General features: G+C 39.2%; 1 protein-coding gene across 1 annotated transcript; it reads left to right on the forward strand.

Moving 5' to 3' along the window:
- Window positions 1–14,301: 14,301 nt before the first annotated feature.
- On the forward strand, window positions 14,302–15,312 carry LOC129953641 (GATA zinc finger domain-containing protein 14-like). Its single transcript, XM_056066925.1, has one exon. It carries the CDS (start codon window positions 14,302–14,304, stop codon window positions 15,310–15,312), a length of 1,011 nt encoding a protein of 336 aa, XP_055922900.1.
- The last annotated feature ends 614 nt before the right edge of the window (window positions 15,313–15,926 follow it).

The raw sequence follows: 15,926 nt of genomic DNA on the forward strand, positions 1-15,926 counted from the left end.
ATAACAAATTAAGGTTCTATTTAGATTAATTGACTTTATCTTGGCTAAGTGAGAGTTATAAAGGTCCGCCATCATTTTGTTGTTCAACTGGCGTTTATTTCGTGAATGATAACACTTAGCTCTCGTCTGATTAGAGAGATCATTAGTTTTATCCTTACGCTGAACGAATATGGTTGTGAATACGCTTGAACAACGCTGGTAAATATTGCGACATTACTTTAAAAAACATGGTAATGTTGCAGAATGAAATTGCGTACGGATTTTGGAGGAAGAGAAGTACCGCCAGCTCCGTATATTCGCTACTTGCTTAAGTTGGCGCTACAGCGCATTGTGCTCCTGGACCTCAAGTAATAACTTTCGCCAGCTTACTCAATCTCTAGCTTGCTGCCTCCAGTTTGGAATAAAAACCTGACGTGCGTCGACGAGATTAGGCCTACCTCTGCTTCTTGTTCCCTCAGGGTTGGCGTTGAATTCCTTACGGGCTGAAGCTCCGATGTTCTTTCGCTCGACGTGCCCTAACTATCTTAAACGTTAAACACCCAGTTTTTTGACCATTGGCAAGTCGCTGTACAGCTCGTTTAGCTCATGATTATATTTTTCCAAACCGGACCATAGATCGTACACAGAACCTTCCTCTCAAAGATACCAAGAAATCTTTCATCAGCCTTTGAGGGGGGCATGCTTCTGCACCATACAGCAAGACTGGGATGATTAAGGTTTTGTGAAGTGTCTCTTTGGTATACTTCGCGATAGGGCCTTATTTCTCAACTATTTGCTTAGGCTGATGTCATTTTCATAATAAACAGCAGAGCCCATATAAACACATTCGTTTACCACCTCGACCAAGTCTACGGTGTGAATCGCCTCTATTTGATGACAGTAAATACTTCGTCATGTTCTCGTTAATGTCAAGACCCATTTTCTTCGTCTCAGACTCGACATTAGAGAAGGCACCTGTAGGGATACCAAAACTCAACAAGGTACTGTATAGTTCGTTCCTGTTTACTCTGTCGAAAGCTGCTTTAAAATCGAAGAAAAGATGTTGAGTTTTGATCCTATGTTCTTAGATCTTTTCCAGGATTTGGCGAAGAGTGAAAATTCGGTCGATGGTATATTTGCCAGGCCTTACACTGGTAAGGGTCAATTATTTCGTCAGTAAATGGATGCATGGAAATGGATATTGTTTGCGATGTTTAAAACGCTAATGCCTCTGTGGTTGGCGCAGAGAAGGCGGTCACTTTTTTATGGATCGGGCAGATATTGCTTCCTTCCGAACAAACTTTACTAACGAGGTGGTGCATGCTTCGAATCAGATCTGCTCCAGCGTACATAAAAAACTCTTACTGCAGACCGTCATCACCGGCCGCTTTGTTCGACTTCAGCCTAGTGATGGCTTGTTTGATCTCACACTTGTTGGGAGGGTGGAACTCTAGATCGTCAACCAAATGGATTTGACGTAGTTGCTTGCTGGCGGAATCGTTGACTTTATCACCATTAAGCAGCTAGTTCAAATGATCTCTCCAGATTTTAAGCATTAAATGCGTCTCGATTACAGTATTCCTCTCCTTATAGTGCATCCCGTTGTTTCTTGTTCAATTTAGGTCTAATTATACCGCTGTTCAGCCTGCAAAGTCAAAGTAACAATATGTTTGATGCTGGGGGTGAAAAGGCTTTACAACAATGATTTTTGGATTTTCCTAGTAGCAACGTAGTTTTTGAGGTACAAATAAGATATCACTGGAAATCGTATTTATATCTTTAAAAGATTTTCAAACCAACTGTCGGACAGGAAAGTGATAACCCACGATAACTCAAAAGTACTCGGTTTTCCTAAATGTAAGTGCAAAAGTTCATCACATTTAAGTCCAAATCCTCCAGGCTCACTTTCCTGGTAGCCCTCAAACCGTATTTTGTAGCAATCAAATAATCTTCTTGTTAAACTGTAGCACAAGGCCTGATCACAAGGGACAAAGTACAATATGGGGTCTCAACAGTTTCAAACCATTTGAATCTACAAGACCAGATGGTGTAATACCAGCCGAACTCTAAAAAGCCTCAAATTGCTCCAATCCTTGAGGAATTTTAAACCAGTTGTCTTTATCTGGGCCCTGTTTTAACAAAGACTTTCAATTTTAATTCGCAAAATACGTTTCGCCGAAATCAAATTTAAAAAGTGCAATGTCTTTTTTGAAAAGTAAAAAGTTTTATTATTTTGAAATTGTAAGGCATATAAGTTAATCAAAAATAGTACGTTTGACTAATGCTGCCATATAAATCGCTACATGTAAACTTTTAAAGTCGCTATAAAACAAGTAAAAATGGTGAAATAACATCACCACGTGTCAGTTCACAAAAAACATATGACCTCCACTTGATTTAAATAACTCAAGCTGCTTGCTATCTCAAACCAAATCGCATGTAAGCTCGATACTCGGTGTCATAGAAATGCACGCTACACGGCAAGGCGTATTCTCATAGGGTTTTCTCAGAAGCTATTTGATTGATTTCGAAGAAAAAACTCTTCATCTCAGCAGTAGCCGTGACGTGATGGTTAGTGCGTTGGACTATAACTTTTACATAATTGAAGATCCGAAGGAAAAAGTGTAGGAGGTGGGAGCTGCTTTCCAGCAAGTGTACATAATGAATGTTAGCATTTGCCTCAACTACGACCTGGAAAACAGAGCCCTACTTAATCACATTTACCTTCGAAATGATATAACAAACCGGTGATCTGAGAACCGCGGTTTCATGCGGTTCAATGACGGTTCCTTGGTAAATGCTACAATCGCCGAGCAAACGGGAGAAAGTCCCTTGTGTCGATGGTATATCCAACGTTGTACTAAGACATTTACCGATGGACGCAATTGACATTTGCACCACACTCTTTAATAATGCACTGAATAATTCATATTATCTGAGCAGGCTTACTGAGCAGGCTTGTAATAAGCAAGCCATCGTTGCATATTCAATATCATATGCTATCATATGTGGTCAAAAGTGGCAATGCAACTTCAACCACAACATTCTTAATTAAAAATGGTCTTCAACAGGGAGCAGTGAATTTTCCAGTTCTTTTCAGCATTTTCACCAGCAATCTGATAGGTAGTCTTACAAAGGCAATTGCGTATGCCGACGATCTAATTGCGTACAGTTATAAGAATTCTTTTCACCGTAATTTCGACAAGATTCAGCGATATTGCGACGACTGGAAAGTGAAAATAAATGTCCAGAAGTCGGAGACAATTCTGTTCCGGACTCCGTTGGCTAGATCCACCAGGGATACGTGCAAGAATTGGCTCAAGATGGTCATCGTTGATCTTCACGGGCAGCCATTAGCGAGCAAAAGTGTAGTAAAGTACTTCGGTATCTGGTTAGATCAATATCTATATTTCGACAGACATGTAAATCATATAAATGCTGCCCTGACCAGGGCCAGACAAGCCTTCGCTCTGACGAAACGGCTGTTTTACAGCAGTCGTCTTGACCGCAGAGTGAAGGTAATTTGCTACATGGCCCATGGTTGTCCTGTGTGGTTCTACGTTGCCCCTTCCTAGATGGAGAAGTTTCGGGTTTTCAACCGGCCCTGTACCGGCTTATATCGAACAGCCGAATCTTCTCACGTGCATTACTATTCCAACGAGGTCCTATACAACTGGGTTTGAATCAACAGAATTGACAATTTCGTGATAAAACTCGTTCGAGGTCACATTGCAAGGGCTATGTCTTCGACCAACAATTTAATTTTCGGGGCGTTCGATAGACGAGTATTTTAAAAGTGCACGCTTCAGCTGCTTCATTCCAGCAGTGGCATTCCTCTTTTTAGATAGATGCGGTCTGATACAGGATATATTGGTAGTTCCGCTAATATACCACGCCACACGATAGGTGGCTCCTGTACAATCGGGACGTCATGGCTCAAGGCGGAGCAGAGCTCCTTCGGTTCAATAGGGCTGTGTCTGAACGGGACTGAACTGTTAGGGTGAAGCAGGAGAACCAGTTTTGGTGGCTTAGCACTTGATAGTGAGTAGTCGAGATGGGGTTTTAAGCCTTGACCAACTTAAATACTTGTTTAATAGTTTTACGGTTTAGTTTTAAGTAGAATAGGCATGTTGGCACAAAAAAAAAATTAAAAAAAAAAAAACATGGAATAAGAAAAAAAAGACAACAACATATGAAAAACAAAAATGTAAGATAGTTAGATTTTCTGCTGTGGTTGTTCTAGTTTTAAGTAGTTTATAGATAGAATAAGTAGTTTAAGTTAGTTTTAAGTTTTTTTAAGGGTACTGTCTCTTGCAAGAAATTGACAAATCCCCCAAGAGTGCTTTCTCAAATTAACCGTTCGGATTTGGCTTACAACTGTAGGTCCCCTCCATCCGTGACAACAGTCGTCGCAAACATGAATGGTTGAGAGCTGTAAGTCACTAGGCCCTAGTTTTCAACGCATTGTTGGGCCACCTAATTGTGTATTTATTTAGGTTATCACCTACTCTGTACATACCCTGCCCTAGCTGAAAAACTCAAGACCTATTAAGGATAATTTTTTTATAACGATCTAAACGAACTAAATTACATTAGCATAATCAATATATCACGTTTCGCCACGGGTTCAATAAAGGTTTCGTTGAGCTCAAAAGAATGCCTCGAGATTTGGGATGATTCCACTTAGTGCAATCAACTGATATCCTGAATGTGTGTTATTTTATCCCGGACAGAAACTTTAACCTAACATTACAGTGAATTCTTAAAACTTCGATGCAATTTGGTCTTATAGTAAATACTAAATTACCAAGTCTTAATAAGTTCTATATTTTTCAACTGATACTCTTCCAAATTGGTTTAAGACCTAATTTATTGTTTAAAATGAGATAAAACAAGCGAAAAATTTGATCAGATTTGAGATTGCAAATTTGATTGGTTTTTGTTTAAGTAAAACTGTATTTTGTTTTTGGTACCAAAGTTTTACCTTGAACTTAAAGGCAATTTATATCTGCATTTTATTCATTTTGGACCAAAAGAACAAGGTGATTCATATCCAAACTTTATAGTTTCTAATTTTACTTGTACTTGCACCACGTACTTTACATTGTCTCAATAAAATCTTGAATATAATATTCTCAACAGCATTCTGCCAATTGACATTACAATCGTACACTTTCCTTCAATGACAAACGAGAATAAAATATATAAAATAAAAATAAAACTCTATAACATAAACCATCACTTTACAAAACCATCCACACTTGAAAAATCCATGTCATGAATGTCGGGGCTGCGATCATATCCATATCCGAATCTAAATCCAAATCCAAAATTGAAAACTTGATCTTCTTCATTCTTTCTTTCTTGCTATAGCTGGCTCTCGAGCTCATATTGGTCAAATTCGTGACTTGAAATCCAAATGGCAGCCTCCAGAGACCTTGAAAAATCACCATCAACTTAATCAAATATGGAGATATCCGGACTGTACTCCGCGCACCATCAACTTTAGAGCTATGGAGCTATAAGCTAATCGGTGCCAAAAACCATATGAAAAGCTTTTCACTTATTATAACCACTGTCACTATCACGATTGCGCGCGCGAAATTCGCCATTAAATCCATATCGTCTATACGTCTTTTGTCGATGGATGGCGGTGGTGGTGTGGCGGGCGGTGGTGAAATAGCACAGTAACGATAGAGATGGGACTATACACGCACTGCTTAGGCTAAAGCTGAAGCTAAGGCTAAGGCTGATGGCGCGTTTCACGTCCAATTGACATTATAAATAATTCATCAGACGTAAGACCGCTGCTGATGGTCTTCTTCAGCAGCGATCAGCTTGGTGGATGGCGGTGGTATATCTTCTGCATGGCGTATGGAAGCAGGGTCACATCGCTTACCATTTTCGCGTTCGATAGAGAGAATGATGCATGAGTGAGCATTGAGCAAAAGCCATTCAAAAAGTTGTCCCTGATGCTGCTGCCTGTAGCAGCAGGCTGGCCTGGAAGGAAAGTGAAGTTAACCATCCCGGAGGTAACTTTCTTCAATCTTCACCACTGCTTGCTCAGCTCACAGAGAGCGATCTCAATTATCCCTAATCCATAGAATATGGGAAATGATGATCATTGCGCCTTCATGGTCGCTTGCGCTTCAGCTTTACTCGTTCACCTTTCCTTAAGACGACCGACGACGGAGAGGTATCTCGACATCACAGTTATCCACCATCATCATCGTAGTCGTTTCGTTGTCGTTGTCGTCGTCGATAGTCACAGCCTTTGAATTTGTTTATCTCGACTTGAGAACCGGACCGAATAATTATTATAGCTGATGTTGTAGCTGCTGCTGTTGCTGCTTCTGCCAACAAAGTTTTTTTATATTGCAAGTGCTCAGTGACATAGGAAGATGCCTCTTCCCAGAAATTTTATGACCCACTTTCGATAGGAGTTCTTGACTTTGGATCGCCAAATTGTAACAAAAACCATTCCATGCAGTACCATCTTTGAGTGTGTCTTTAATGGCAGGAGAAATGTCAGGCCCGGACTAGAGTGCTGCTATAGACGCTTTACAATAAATATTCGGTTTAAAGTTTTAAACATATTGTTAACCTCGAGCTCTTGGCTTTTAAGAATTTGGCTTTTAAGAATTTGGCTTTTAAGAATTTGGCTTTTAAGAATTTGGCTTTTCGAGAATTTGGCTATTAAAATTTATTGCTTCTTAACCTGGTAGTAATTCTATGAAAATAAGTTTTGGTGAACAATACCTTTGAATATTTATTTGCTCAATGACTTGTAAGTAATTGGCAGTATTTTGATTTCAACATACTTTTATAAAAATTGATTGATTGATAGACTGCCTTGAAACGTCAACTTGGGAACAGATACAAGCTCTTTCGGATGAACTAATTTGTCTGAGCTTCTTTTTTAAATGTGCACGCACCCAAGGGGTTACGAATACCCTTGTACTGATTAAACCCATTGCGAGCAATTAGGAAAGGAGGATAGGATTAGGCGAGAGATATTGATGCATATTAATTTTGATTGTCTGAGCATTGTAGTGACTAGGAAATATTAAGGCTGGTAAAGCGTTAAACATTCTTGTAGTGCTGCTAAAAAAAAATGAATCCTTGCAATTAACAGTATGTCCAAAATTGGGCTTGAGGGGTAAATTGATGGGCCTTCCTAAAAGTAGGGGTATTACGGTGGAATGCCAGTGGCTATTTCGCTAGAGCATTGTTCGTGAAAATATCGTTAAAACAATGATCGTCATGAAACCTTACTGCAGTGTTCAAGGTAAGCAAATGTATCAGTAATTGAACGGTTATTTTTACAGCTTTCAATTCTATCCAATAACTCCACAAGAGATAGTTTCTTATGTACATACCTAGAACTGACAGCTGTTCAGTCCCCTCGATGAAAGTATCATGCATTGATAGTGGCTTTTGGATAGGGTTTCACTTTTGCTACATTAAACTGACAAATTCTACACAGTTTTAGATTCCCCAATGGACAATGTTGACAACATACTTACTGGAGATATCTAGCTCGGTCCCTAGCTAGATGTCTCCAGTTTCGCGCTCCAAGTTCCGTGAGTTCACCTTCCACTTGTGCGCGCCACCTGATCCGCAGTCTTCCTCTACTGCGCTGTGGGTGTGGATTCGAAGACTTTCCGGGCCGGAGCATTGGTTTACATGCGCTCTACGTGACCCAACCATCTTAGTCGTTGGACTTTTACCCTTCTGGTTAAGTCTACGTTGCTGTACAGCCCGTACAGCTCGTCGTTCCATCTACTCCTGCACTTCCCTTTGATGCATACGAGACTGTAGATCACACGAAGAACTTTTCTCTCGAACCGACCCAAGGTGCTTTCATTCGCTTTTGTCATAGTCCATGCTTCTGCACCGTATAGCAGGACGGGGATGACAAGTGTCTTATATAGCGACACTTTGGTCCCTCGAGAGAGGAAAATGCAAACCAAGAAATGTTCCCTATCTCCATTCCGATATATCCATTTCAAAAATTGATCAAAATGTTTCATTATTTACTAAAATTGTTATAGAAAGTGTCGAACAATCTATGTCTTTGACACAAATAAGGTTAATAGCAAAACGGTTCTTCCCCCTAACTTAACTTATTAAAATCAGAAACAGTTTCAGGAGAAGGTGGATACGGACGGGAAATAGTTATTACTTAACTGAAATGAAAGTTCTTACAAATTTGATTAAAGATGGTATTGTTAGCTTTAGAAACAATGTATGGAAAGAAAAAATTGGCAAACCTTTCTGAAACATTGTAAAGGTTATTAAGAAATAATGGGCTAGTAGCCTTATCTGATTCTGAAAAGGCAAACACTTTAGGCAAAATATTTACCGATAGCCATACACTAACAAACAACTATACAACAAATAGCAATGTGCAATCATTAGTTCTGTAATCATTGCATTTGATCAACTAAAGCGTCTTAAATGATCAAGACGAGTATGTTACAATTACCTAGGTTGTTGACACACTCCTTGAATTGAAAATTCGAAAGTCAGCTGGCTTTGATAACTTAGGGATACATTTTTTTTATATTTGCTCAGTTCTGTATCAAGTCAAGCTACTTTAAAATAGATTAACAATAGGCTAAATTTATTCCAATTTTGAAACCTGAAAAAAAAACTTAGCCATTATGTTAGTTATAGTCCATTCCTGACAACATTACTCGCACACAGGAATGGGTGAGAGTTGTAAGTCACTAGGCCCTTGTTCTTAACATACTGTTGCGCCACCCAATTCAAAAAAAATGTATTATGTTAGTTATCGTGCTATAAGTAAGTAACACTAATCATAACAATATTCTGCCTTCAGAGCAATTTGGATTTTGGGCGTACCGTAGAAAAGTCCACCAAATCGATCGAATAAGCAAAATCATTAAAACCAATTTTACTAATGGTAAAAGTACCGGTATGGTTTCACTTGACGTTGAGAAAGCATTTGATTCTGTTTGGCTTGACGGGCTCTTAAACAAACTTTTCATTAACTTTTACATCAAGAAGTTTTGTTGTTTATGTTAAGAAACAACTTTCGGAAATGTTTGAGTGCAGAGCAGGTGTGCCTCAGGCCTAGTACTTTATACAGATTTTGCTGCTGATTTGCATGTCTTGCAAAATTGCAATGAAGCTATTTTCGCAGATGACACCTGTGTTTTTTCTTCTGATTCACTTGGTTCCATTATTGAAACCAATTTGAAACCTTGAATGCACTTCAACAATATTTAAACGATTGGACGATTAAGGTAAACGCTTTGAAAACTCAGGCAATCAATCTAGCCAACCAACCGCGTAGAAGCAAACTGGAAATCAAATGCTTAATACCTTGGCGTCCACTTAGACAGTAAACTTTTGGAATTCATGTTCAAAAAATCATAAAAAAAGGAAATATTACCATTAAAATTCTCTATCCTTTCATTAATGGTAAATCAAAGTTAAATCATGAAAATGAATTTATAGTTTTCAAAGATATTTTTCAAGCAATTATTTTAGACGGATCACCTGCTTGTGCTAACTGCGCAAAAAGCCACTAAGGCACCTCTCCTTATCCAGTCGGCAGCGGACGAATTCTCGAGATGGAATCAACGGTGGCGTCTACAGTTTCCGTAAGGTTGAACTACTTAGTGAACACCTTATAGGGCTTCTTCGACATATTCGGAGCCCAGGCCTGTAAGGAGCGGTTTATCTTTAAGTTTCGAAGCACCAACAAGCCTCGGATACGGAGATTCACTGTTGACAACCCACGCAAACGAAATAAGGACAACGAACTTCGGATATGTACGTCAAATGTTGGCAAACGCAAACTAAAAGACTGCGATATATACTACGGCGACTGCTACCGAGAACAAAGACAGCGTCTATTTGGGTGTAAATTTGTTGTTGGAACTAGGCTCAGGCAAAAAGTCTTGAGTTTCAACAGTGTGAGCGAGCGCATCACGACAATCCGCATCAAGGCTAAATTCGCCAACAAAAGCCTAATATACGCGCATGCCCCAACAGAGGAGAAAGATGAAGACACCAAAGACATATTCTTCGAGCTCTTGGACAAGACGTATGAGCAGTGCCCTGGCTGACACAGCCTGCACGACACCACCTCCGACAACGGATTCATGCTGGTCGATTTCGCTGCGGGGCGTGAGGTTCTGGTAGCAAGTACGCAGTTCACACATCTTAATATCCGCAAGGGGACATGGAAACCTCCTGATCAATCAACCGTTAACCAGATTGACCACATTGCGATCGACGCACGACACTTCTCCAGTATCCAGTTTATCCGAACATTCCGAGAGGCCAACATTGACTCGGACCACTACCTCGTTGTAGCCAAGGTACGACTACGGATATCCCGATCCAAGCCAAAACAAAGAATTACTGTGAGAAGATTCGACGTTAGACGGCTACAATCGCAAGAGACTGCCATGTCCTTTTCCGATCGAGTCTCTAATAACCTCCTAGGGAGTCCTATGCTTTCTGCATTAAGCATTAATAACCAGTGGCAACATTGCCTTGCGGCCATCAGAGATGCCGCCTCTGAAGTGCTAGGTTTCACACGGCCACCACAGCGAAACCCCTGGTTTGACGACGAATGTCGGCAAGCGCACGCAGTGAAACAAGATGCATACAAAACGGCGCAGCACAAAAGGACTAGAGCTGCTCGCGAGCTCTACGAGCAGAAGAGGAGAGAGGAACACCGGCTTCTTAGACGGAAAAAAAGAGAGCATGAGAAGCGCGCGATCGAGGAGATAGTAGGATGTCACAACAGGAATGAGGTTCGTAAATTTTACCAAAAGGTAAAAAAACCTACCAAGGGTACCAGCTACGAACCAAAGCCTGTTAAGACGATCAGGGGAACATCGTAGCAGAACCGCAGTCGATGCTGAGAATATGGAAAGATCACTTCTCCAAATTATATAACGGTGATGACGAACCGAATTCCGCTGTAAGGGAGAAAGAACCACTCAACCTCGGCGACGCAGATCAACAATTCCGCCTACCCGACCTTGACGAAGTGAAGATAGCTATATCCAAACTTAAGTCAAACAAAGCTGCTGGAGCTGACGGCATCGCTGCCGAACTATTCTAAGCAGCAGGCGATGACTAGGAAGGGAGCATGCACCAACTCATCTGCAAAATATGGTCGGAAGATTCATGCCCGATAAGTGGAATCTCAGCATAGTGTGCCCGATATATAAGAAAGGAGACCCTCTAAACTGCGCCAACTACAGAGGCATCTGTCTCCTTGACATTACGTATAAGATCCTCTCTGCTGTATTATGTAAATATCTGAAGCCTTTCGTCAACAACCTGATAGGTCCTTATCAGTGTGGCTTCAGTTCAGGAAAGTCCACTATCGACCAAATATTCACACTACGGCAGATCTTGGAAAAAAACCAGGAGCTTCAAATCGATACCCACCATTTTTTTATCGATTTTAAAGCCGCGTATGACAGCATCTATAGGGAAGAGCTATTCAGAGCAATGTCTAGTTTTGGCATCCCTGTCAAACTTATCCGTTTGTGCAGAATGACGATGGAGAATGCACGCTGCTCTATCAAGGTCGGAAAAGATCTTACCGATGCATTTGATGTCAAAAAAGGTTTTAGACAAGGCGATGCACTGTCATGCGACTTCTTCAACATCTTTCTGGAAAGAATTGTGCAAAACTCAACCGTCAACACTAGGGGCACAATCTTCCAAAGGTCCATCCAATTACTCGGATACGCAGATGATATTGACATAATTGGAAGATCAAAGCGTGATGTCAGTGGAGCGTTTTTGAGCATTGCGACGCAAGCGAAGAAGATGGGTTTAGTGGTCAATGAGGGCAAGACCAAGTATATGCTGTCATCAAAAAAGGACACTGAACGACGATGTCTTGGACAAAACGTCACCATGGACAGCTGTAACTTTGGAGTAGTTAAGGACTTTGTCTACCTAGGCACCGCTATTAACACAGATAACGACACCAACGCTGAAATCAAACGAAGAATAACTCTTGCAAATCGCTTCGTCTTTGGACTTAGAGGCAATTGAGAAGTAAAGTCCTCTCTCGAGCATGTAAAATCACCATCAATAAGACACTCATCATCCCGGTTCTCATTTATGGCGCTGAGGCCTGGACCCTGTCAAAGAAAGATGAGTGCTTCTTAGGATGCTTCGAGAGGAAAATTCTTCGGGTGATTTTTGGTCCGGTCTGCATAGATGGAAAATGGAGGAGAAGATATAACGACGAACCGTACGGGCTGTACAGCGACACTGACCCAGTTAGCAGAATTAAAGTCCAACGGCTTAGATGACTAGGTCATGTAGAGCGAATGGACATCAACGCTTCAGCCCGGAAGGTCTTCGAACCCAAACCCGAGGGACGGCTCAGTAGTGGAAGACCGCGACTCAGGTGGCGCATCCAGGTGGGAGAGGACCTCAACCAACTTGGCGTGCGAAACTGGAGACAGCACCTAGGGACCGAGCTGGCTGGAGACGCATGTTGGTTGACTACCAAGTCACCTTTATCTGCCATTTATCTTTTAATTTTTTAAAGCTACTTGATTTGAACGGTCTGAAAGGTAATTTTTAACAAAGCATAGAAGAGATGTAATAATTTCAAATGCAAGCATTTTTATAGCAATAATCTTATTTATCAAAAAATCATTTAAAGATTTGTTCCAGTGGGAAAACTGTAACGGTATTGATGTTCCCTCTTTGTAAACTGGCGATGTTTCTTTCAAATTATCATCCTAAACCACAGGATACTCAGGGTGAGCATGGAAATACAAAGAGGTCGTTCCAATGGGCTAAGTGCTTCTGTAGGCATGGTCGCTTGAGCCTAGTGCTAACTCGTCGGTGGGGTGGGATCTTGCACTTGCCACTGGACTGCCGTATACATTTCCATACATGCCTATCTCGCATCAAGAATCATTCTAATTAGCATTTTCACAAAAACGAATCAAAATACCAATTAAAAATTTTGTGGAAGCCGTGATGTTAAAGGCTTCCGAGTAATACCCTCCCTTCGGTTGACCACGTTAATCAGGAACCCCGTGGTTACCGCTCCCCTCAAATGATCTACGATAACCCTCAACATACATTAAAAGAGAACATAAGTTTCACTCAATTCGCCTCCGTCTATCCTCATTTTCCTTCTCTTAACTTTTCTCAGCACTTCTCCTAAAACTAACCCACTAGCATTTTGACTTCTTCATTGACCAACAATAAAATATTGTTACATAATAAAACTGCCCTTTCCCGTCACCTAGTATGAACACGCCTAAACTACTTTATCACTCTAGGTTTTTGCTCAGCAAATACCTATTGTGCTTATTATGTTTTAAATATCTCCAACCTTATATTTTTCGAAGATAAAGCTGGAGAGTTTACCTATGCTAAGATTTTGCCTAGCAACAGACGCCAAGGGATTATAAGCTCTTCTTTTGTATTGTATTGTATTGTATGTTTTAAGTTAAGTTAGTTGTAAAGCTTGTTATCTCTCGTCCCGCTTTTTGACGAGCCTGTTCTTGATTGTCTTTTGTCGAAGACGCGTCTTAAGTTGTTATTAATATAAGTATAATTGTTAACAAATAGAATTAAAGAAATTTACAAAAAATAAACTTAATAAGAGTAATAAAAAGAAGTTTTATTGTGTTTAACCCTAAACACGTTACTGGCGCAGTCGCAAAAAAAAAAAAACAAAAAAAGTCGGGTGCGTGGAAAGATAATAAGAAATAAGAAGTATTTTGTACAGTTTTCTCAAAAACTAAACCTAATTAAATGTGTAAAAATAAAACTTATTCACATCAAATAACGTGCATTAAATAAAAACAACAAACAAAAACAAACAAATTAAAAAGTGTAAAATACTTTAAAAATGTCTTCCCTATAAAAGTGTTGAAACTATAAAATTTATGATAACGAACTCGTACTAAAGAAAATTCCACCACCTTTTTTTTTGAGAAAAGCTCTTTCTCCGCTCGAAATTATAAAAAAAAACATACAAAAAAAATAATTAAAAGCAAAATAAGACAAAAATAAAATAAATACATAGAAGAAAAGAAAAACATTAAATTGCAGTCAGCGTAAATAAGCGATTAAAAACATTTGGAAACAAGTATAACTTACATACAGCCAGGAAAAACATTTTGTTTGAGGTGTCAACTGTACCTACACAAGAAAAGCTAAGCTTTATAATATCCGCTGATCTCCAATGTCATCTGAACCCTACAACCGAAGTCAACATCAATAAGTAAAAATCAACATAGGAGCTGTTTAAAATTATCGTCGCTGAGTGAGTATAATATCAAAATGGAGGAGTTAAGCCCGCCAGAAAAGTTTAAAATAGCATTAGACCTTATATCAAAGCTACCAGAATTTGACGGTAATAATAAATGTTTAATTGAGTTTCTGGACAGAGTAGATTCTATTTCCTTTATGGTAAATTCATTTGAAGACGCTGCTAGAGCAGTTCTCACAGGTTATATTAAAGACAAAGTTACAGGTAAGGCAAGGGGTCAATTACAGAAACATGGAAGACTAACAACATGGTCTGAGATTAGGGATGTCTTGAAAAATGATTTTGGTGAACGATTATCAGTGGAGAAACTCATTGATAGTATTCGCACGGCTAGGGTTGTGACAAATATAGAAGATTATTTTAATAAAATTAATAATTTGTTAAGTAGAATAAATAATGCTTATCTATTAAATAATAACGGAAACGATATAAGTCATATGATCGAGTCTAATAACAGAATTGCGCTGGAGGCATTTAAGAATAATCTTCCGGAACCAACCAAGACCATAATACTCAGTCGTAATCCCAATTCATTAAGAAATGCTTTCAAGATTATTCTTGAAGTCAATCACCAACGAATGGGTCCTAATAATCGCTTTAATGGTTTAGGTAATAGTCAAAACAATTTTTATTCTAGCGGCCAAAATACTAGGTCGAATCAAGCAAGCCAATCAAGTCAAAACAATTGTAACAATAGTACAAGGCAATCATTTCAAAACAATAACCTAAATACCAATCGTCAAAATAATAATTATGGGTCTGGTAGTAATTCACGTCAGAATTTTAATCGTAATAGTGGCCAATCACGTCAGAACTCCTATTATAATTCGAATCGTCAACCCAATCAAAATAACAGTAACAATCAGAGCGCACAAGTCCGAAATAACAACAACAGTGGGCAATCGCGAAACAGCAACAGATCCGGAGAACCTATGGACATTTCTCTAAATGAACAACAAAATGATCGTGCTGAAAATAATGCAAATTTTTCTCATGCACAACGAAACGACTTCCCTATATAATAGTAAAAACACCTATTAGGCCTCTTAAGTTTATAATCGATTGTGGTGCAGAATACAGTGTAATCAATGAAAGAATATGTCATCCAAAATGGGAAATACCTTCAAAAAACATAACCCTTAAGGTTCTTGATCACAACGTACAAACGAATGTCGAATACTGCATCCCTATTTTTGAAGAATTTAAAAAGCCAAATTATTTTATCAATTTTGTAGAATTTAGTTTTCATGATTATTTTGACGGCCTTATAGGAAATAACATTCTTTTTGATCTCAACCCAGTAATTGATTTCAAAAACCGAATTTTGAAAACAGACTCTGCTGCAATTCCAATGTTCTTTAATAAAGAAGAAGAAACTTACGGTGAACTTTGTTTCGAAGATGAGTCCCTTAAAATTTTTTTTAGTGAGCTTTCTGAATCTGGAATTGACAGTAAGATTTTTGCTCAACATTTAAGTTCAAATGACGCTTTCAAACTAAAATCTCTAATTCGTTCCTTTCAAAATATTTTTTATAAAGAAGGAAATGACCTTACCTTCACAAGCGAAATAAGGCATGAAATAAAGACAAAAACAGAAATCCCAATTTATAGTAAAATGTACCGTTATCCCGAAATA

Source organism: Eupeodes corollae, chromosome 1, assembly GCF_945859685.1.
Source record: "Eupeodes corollae chromosome 1, idEupCoro1.1, whole genome shotgun sequence".
Lineage (NCBI taxonomy): Eukaryota > Metazoa > Arthropoda > Insecta > Diptera > Syrphidae > Eupeodes > Eupeodes corollae.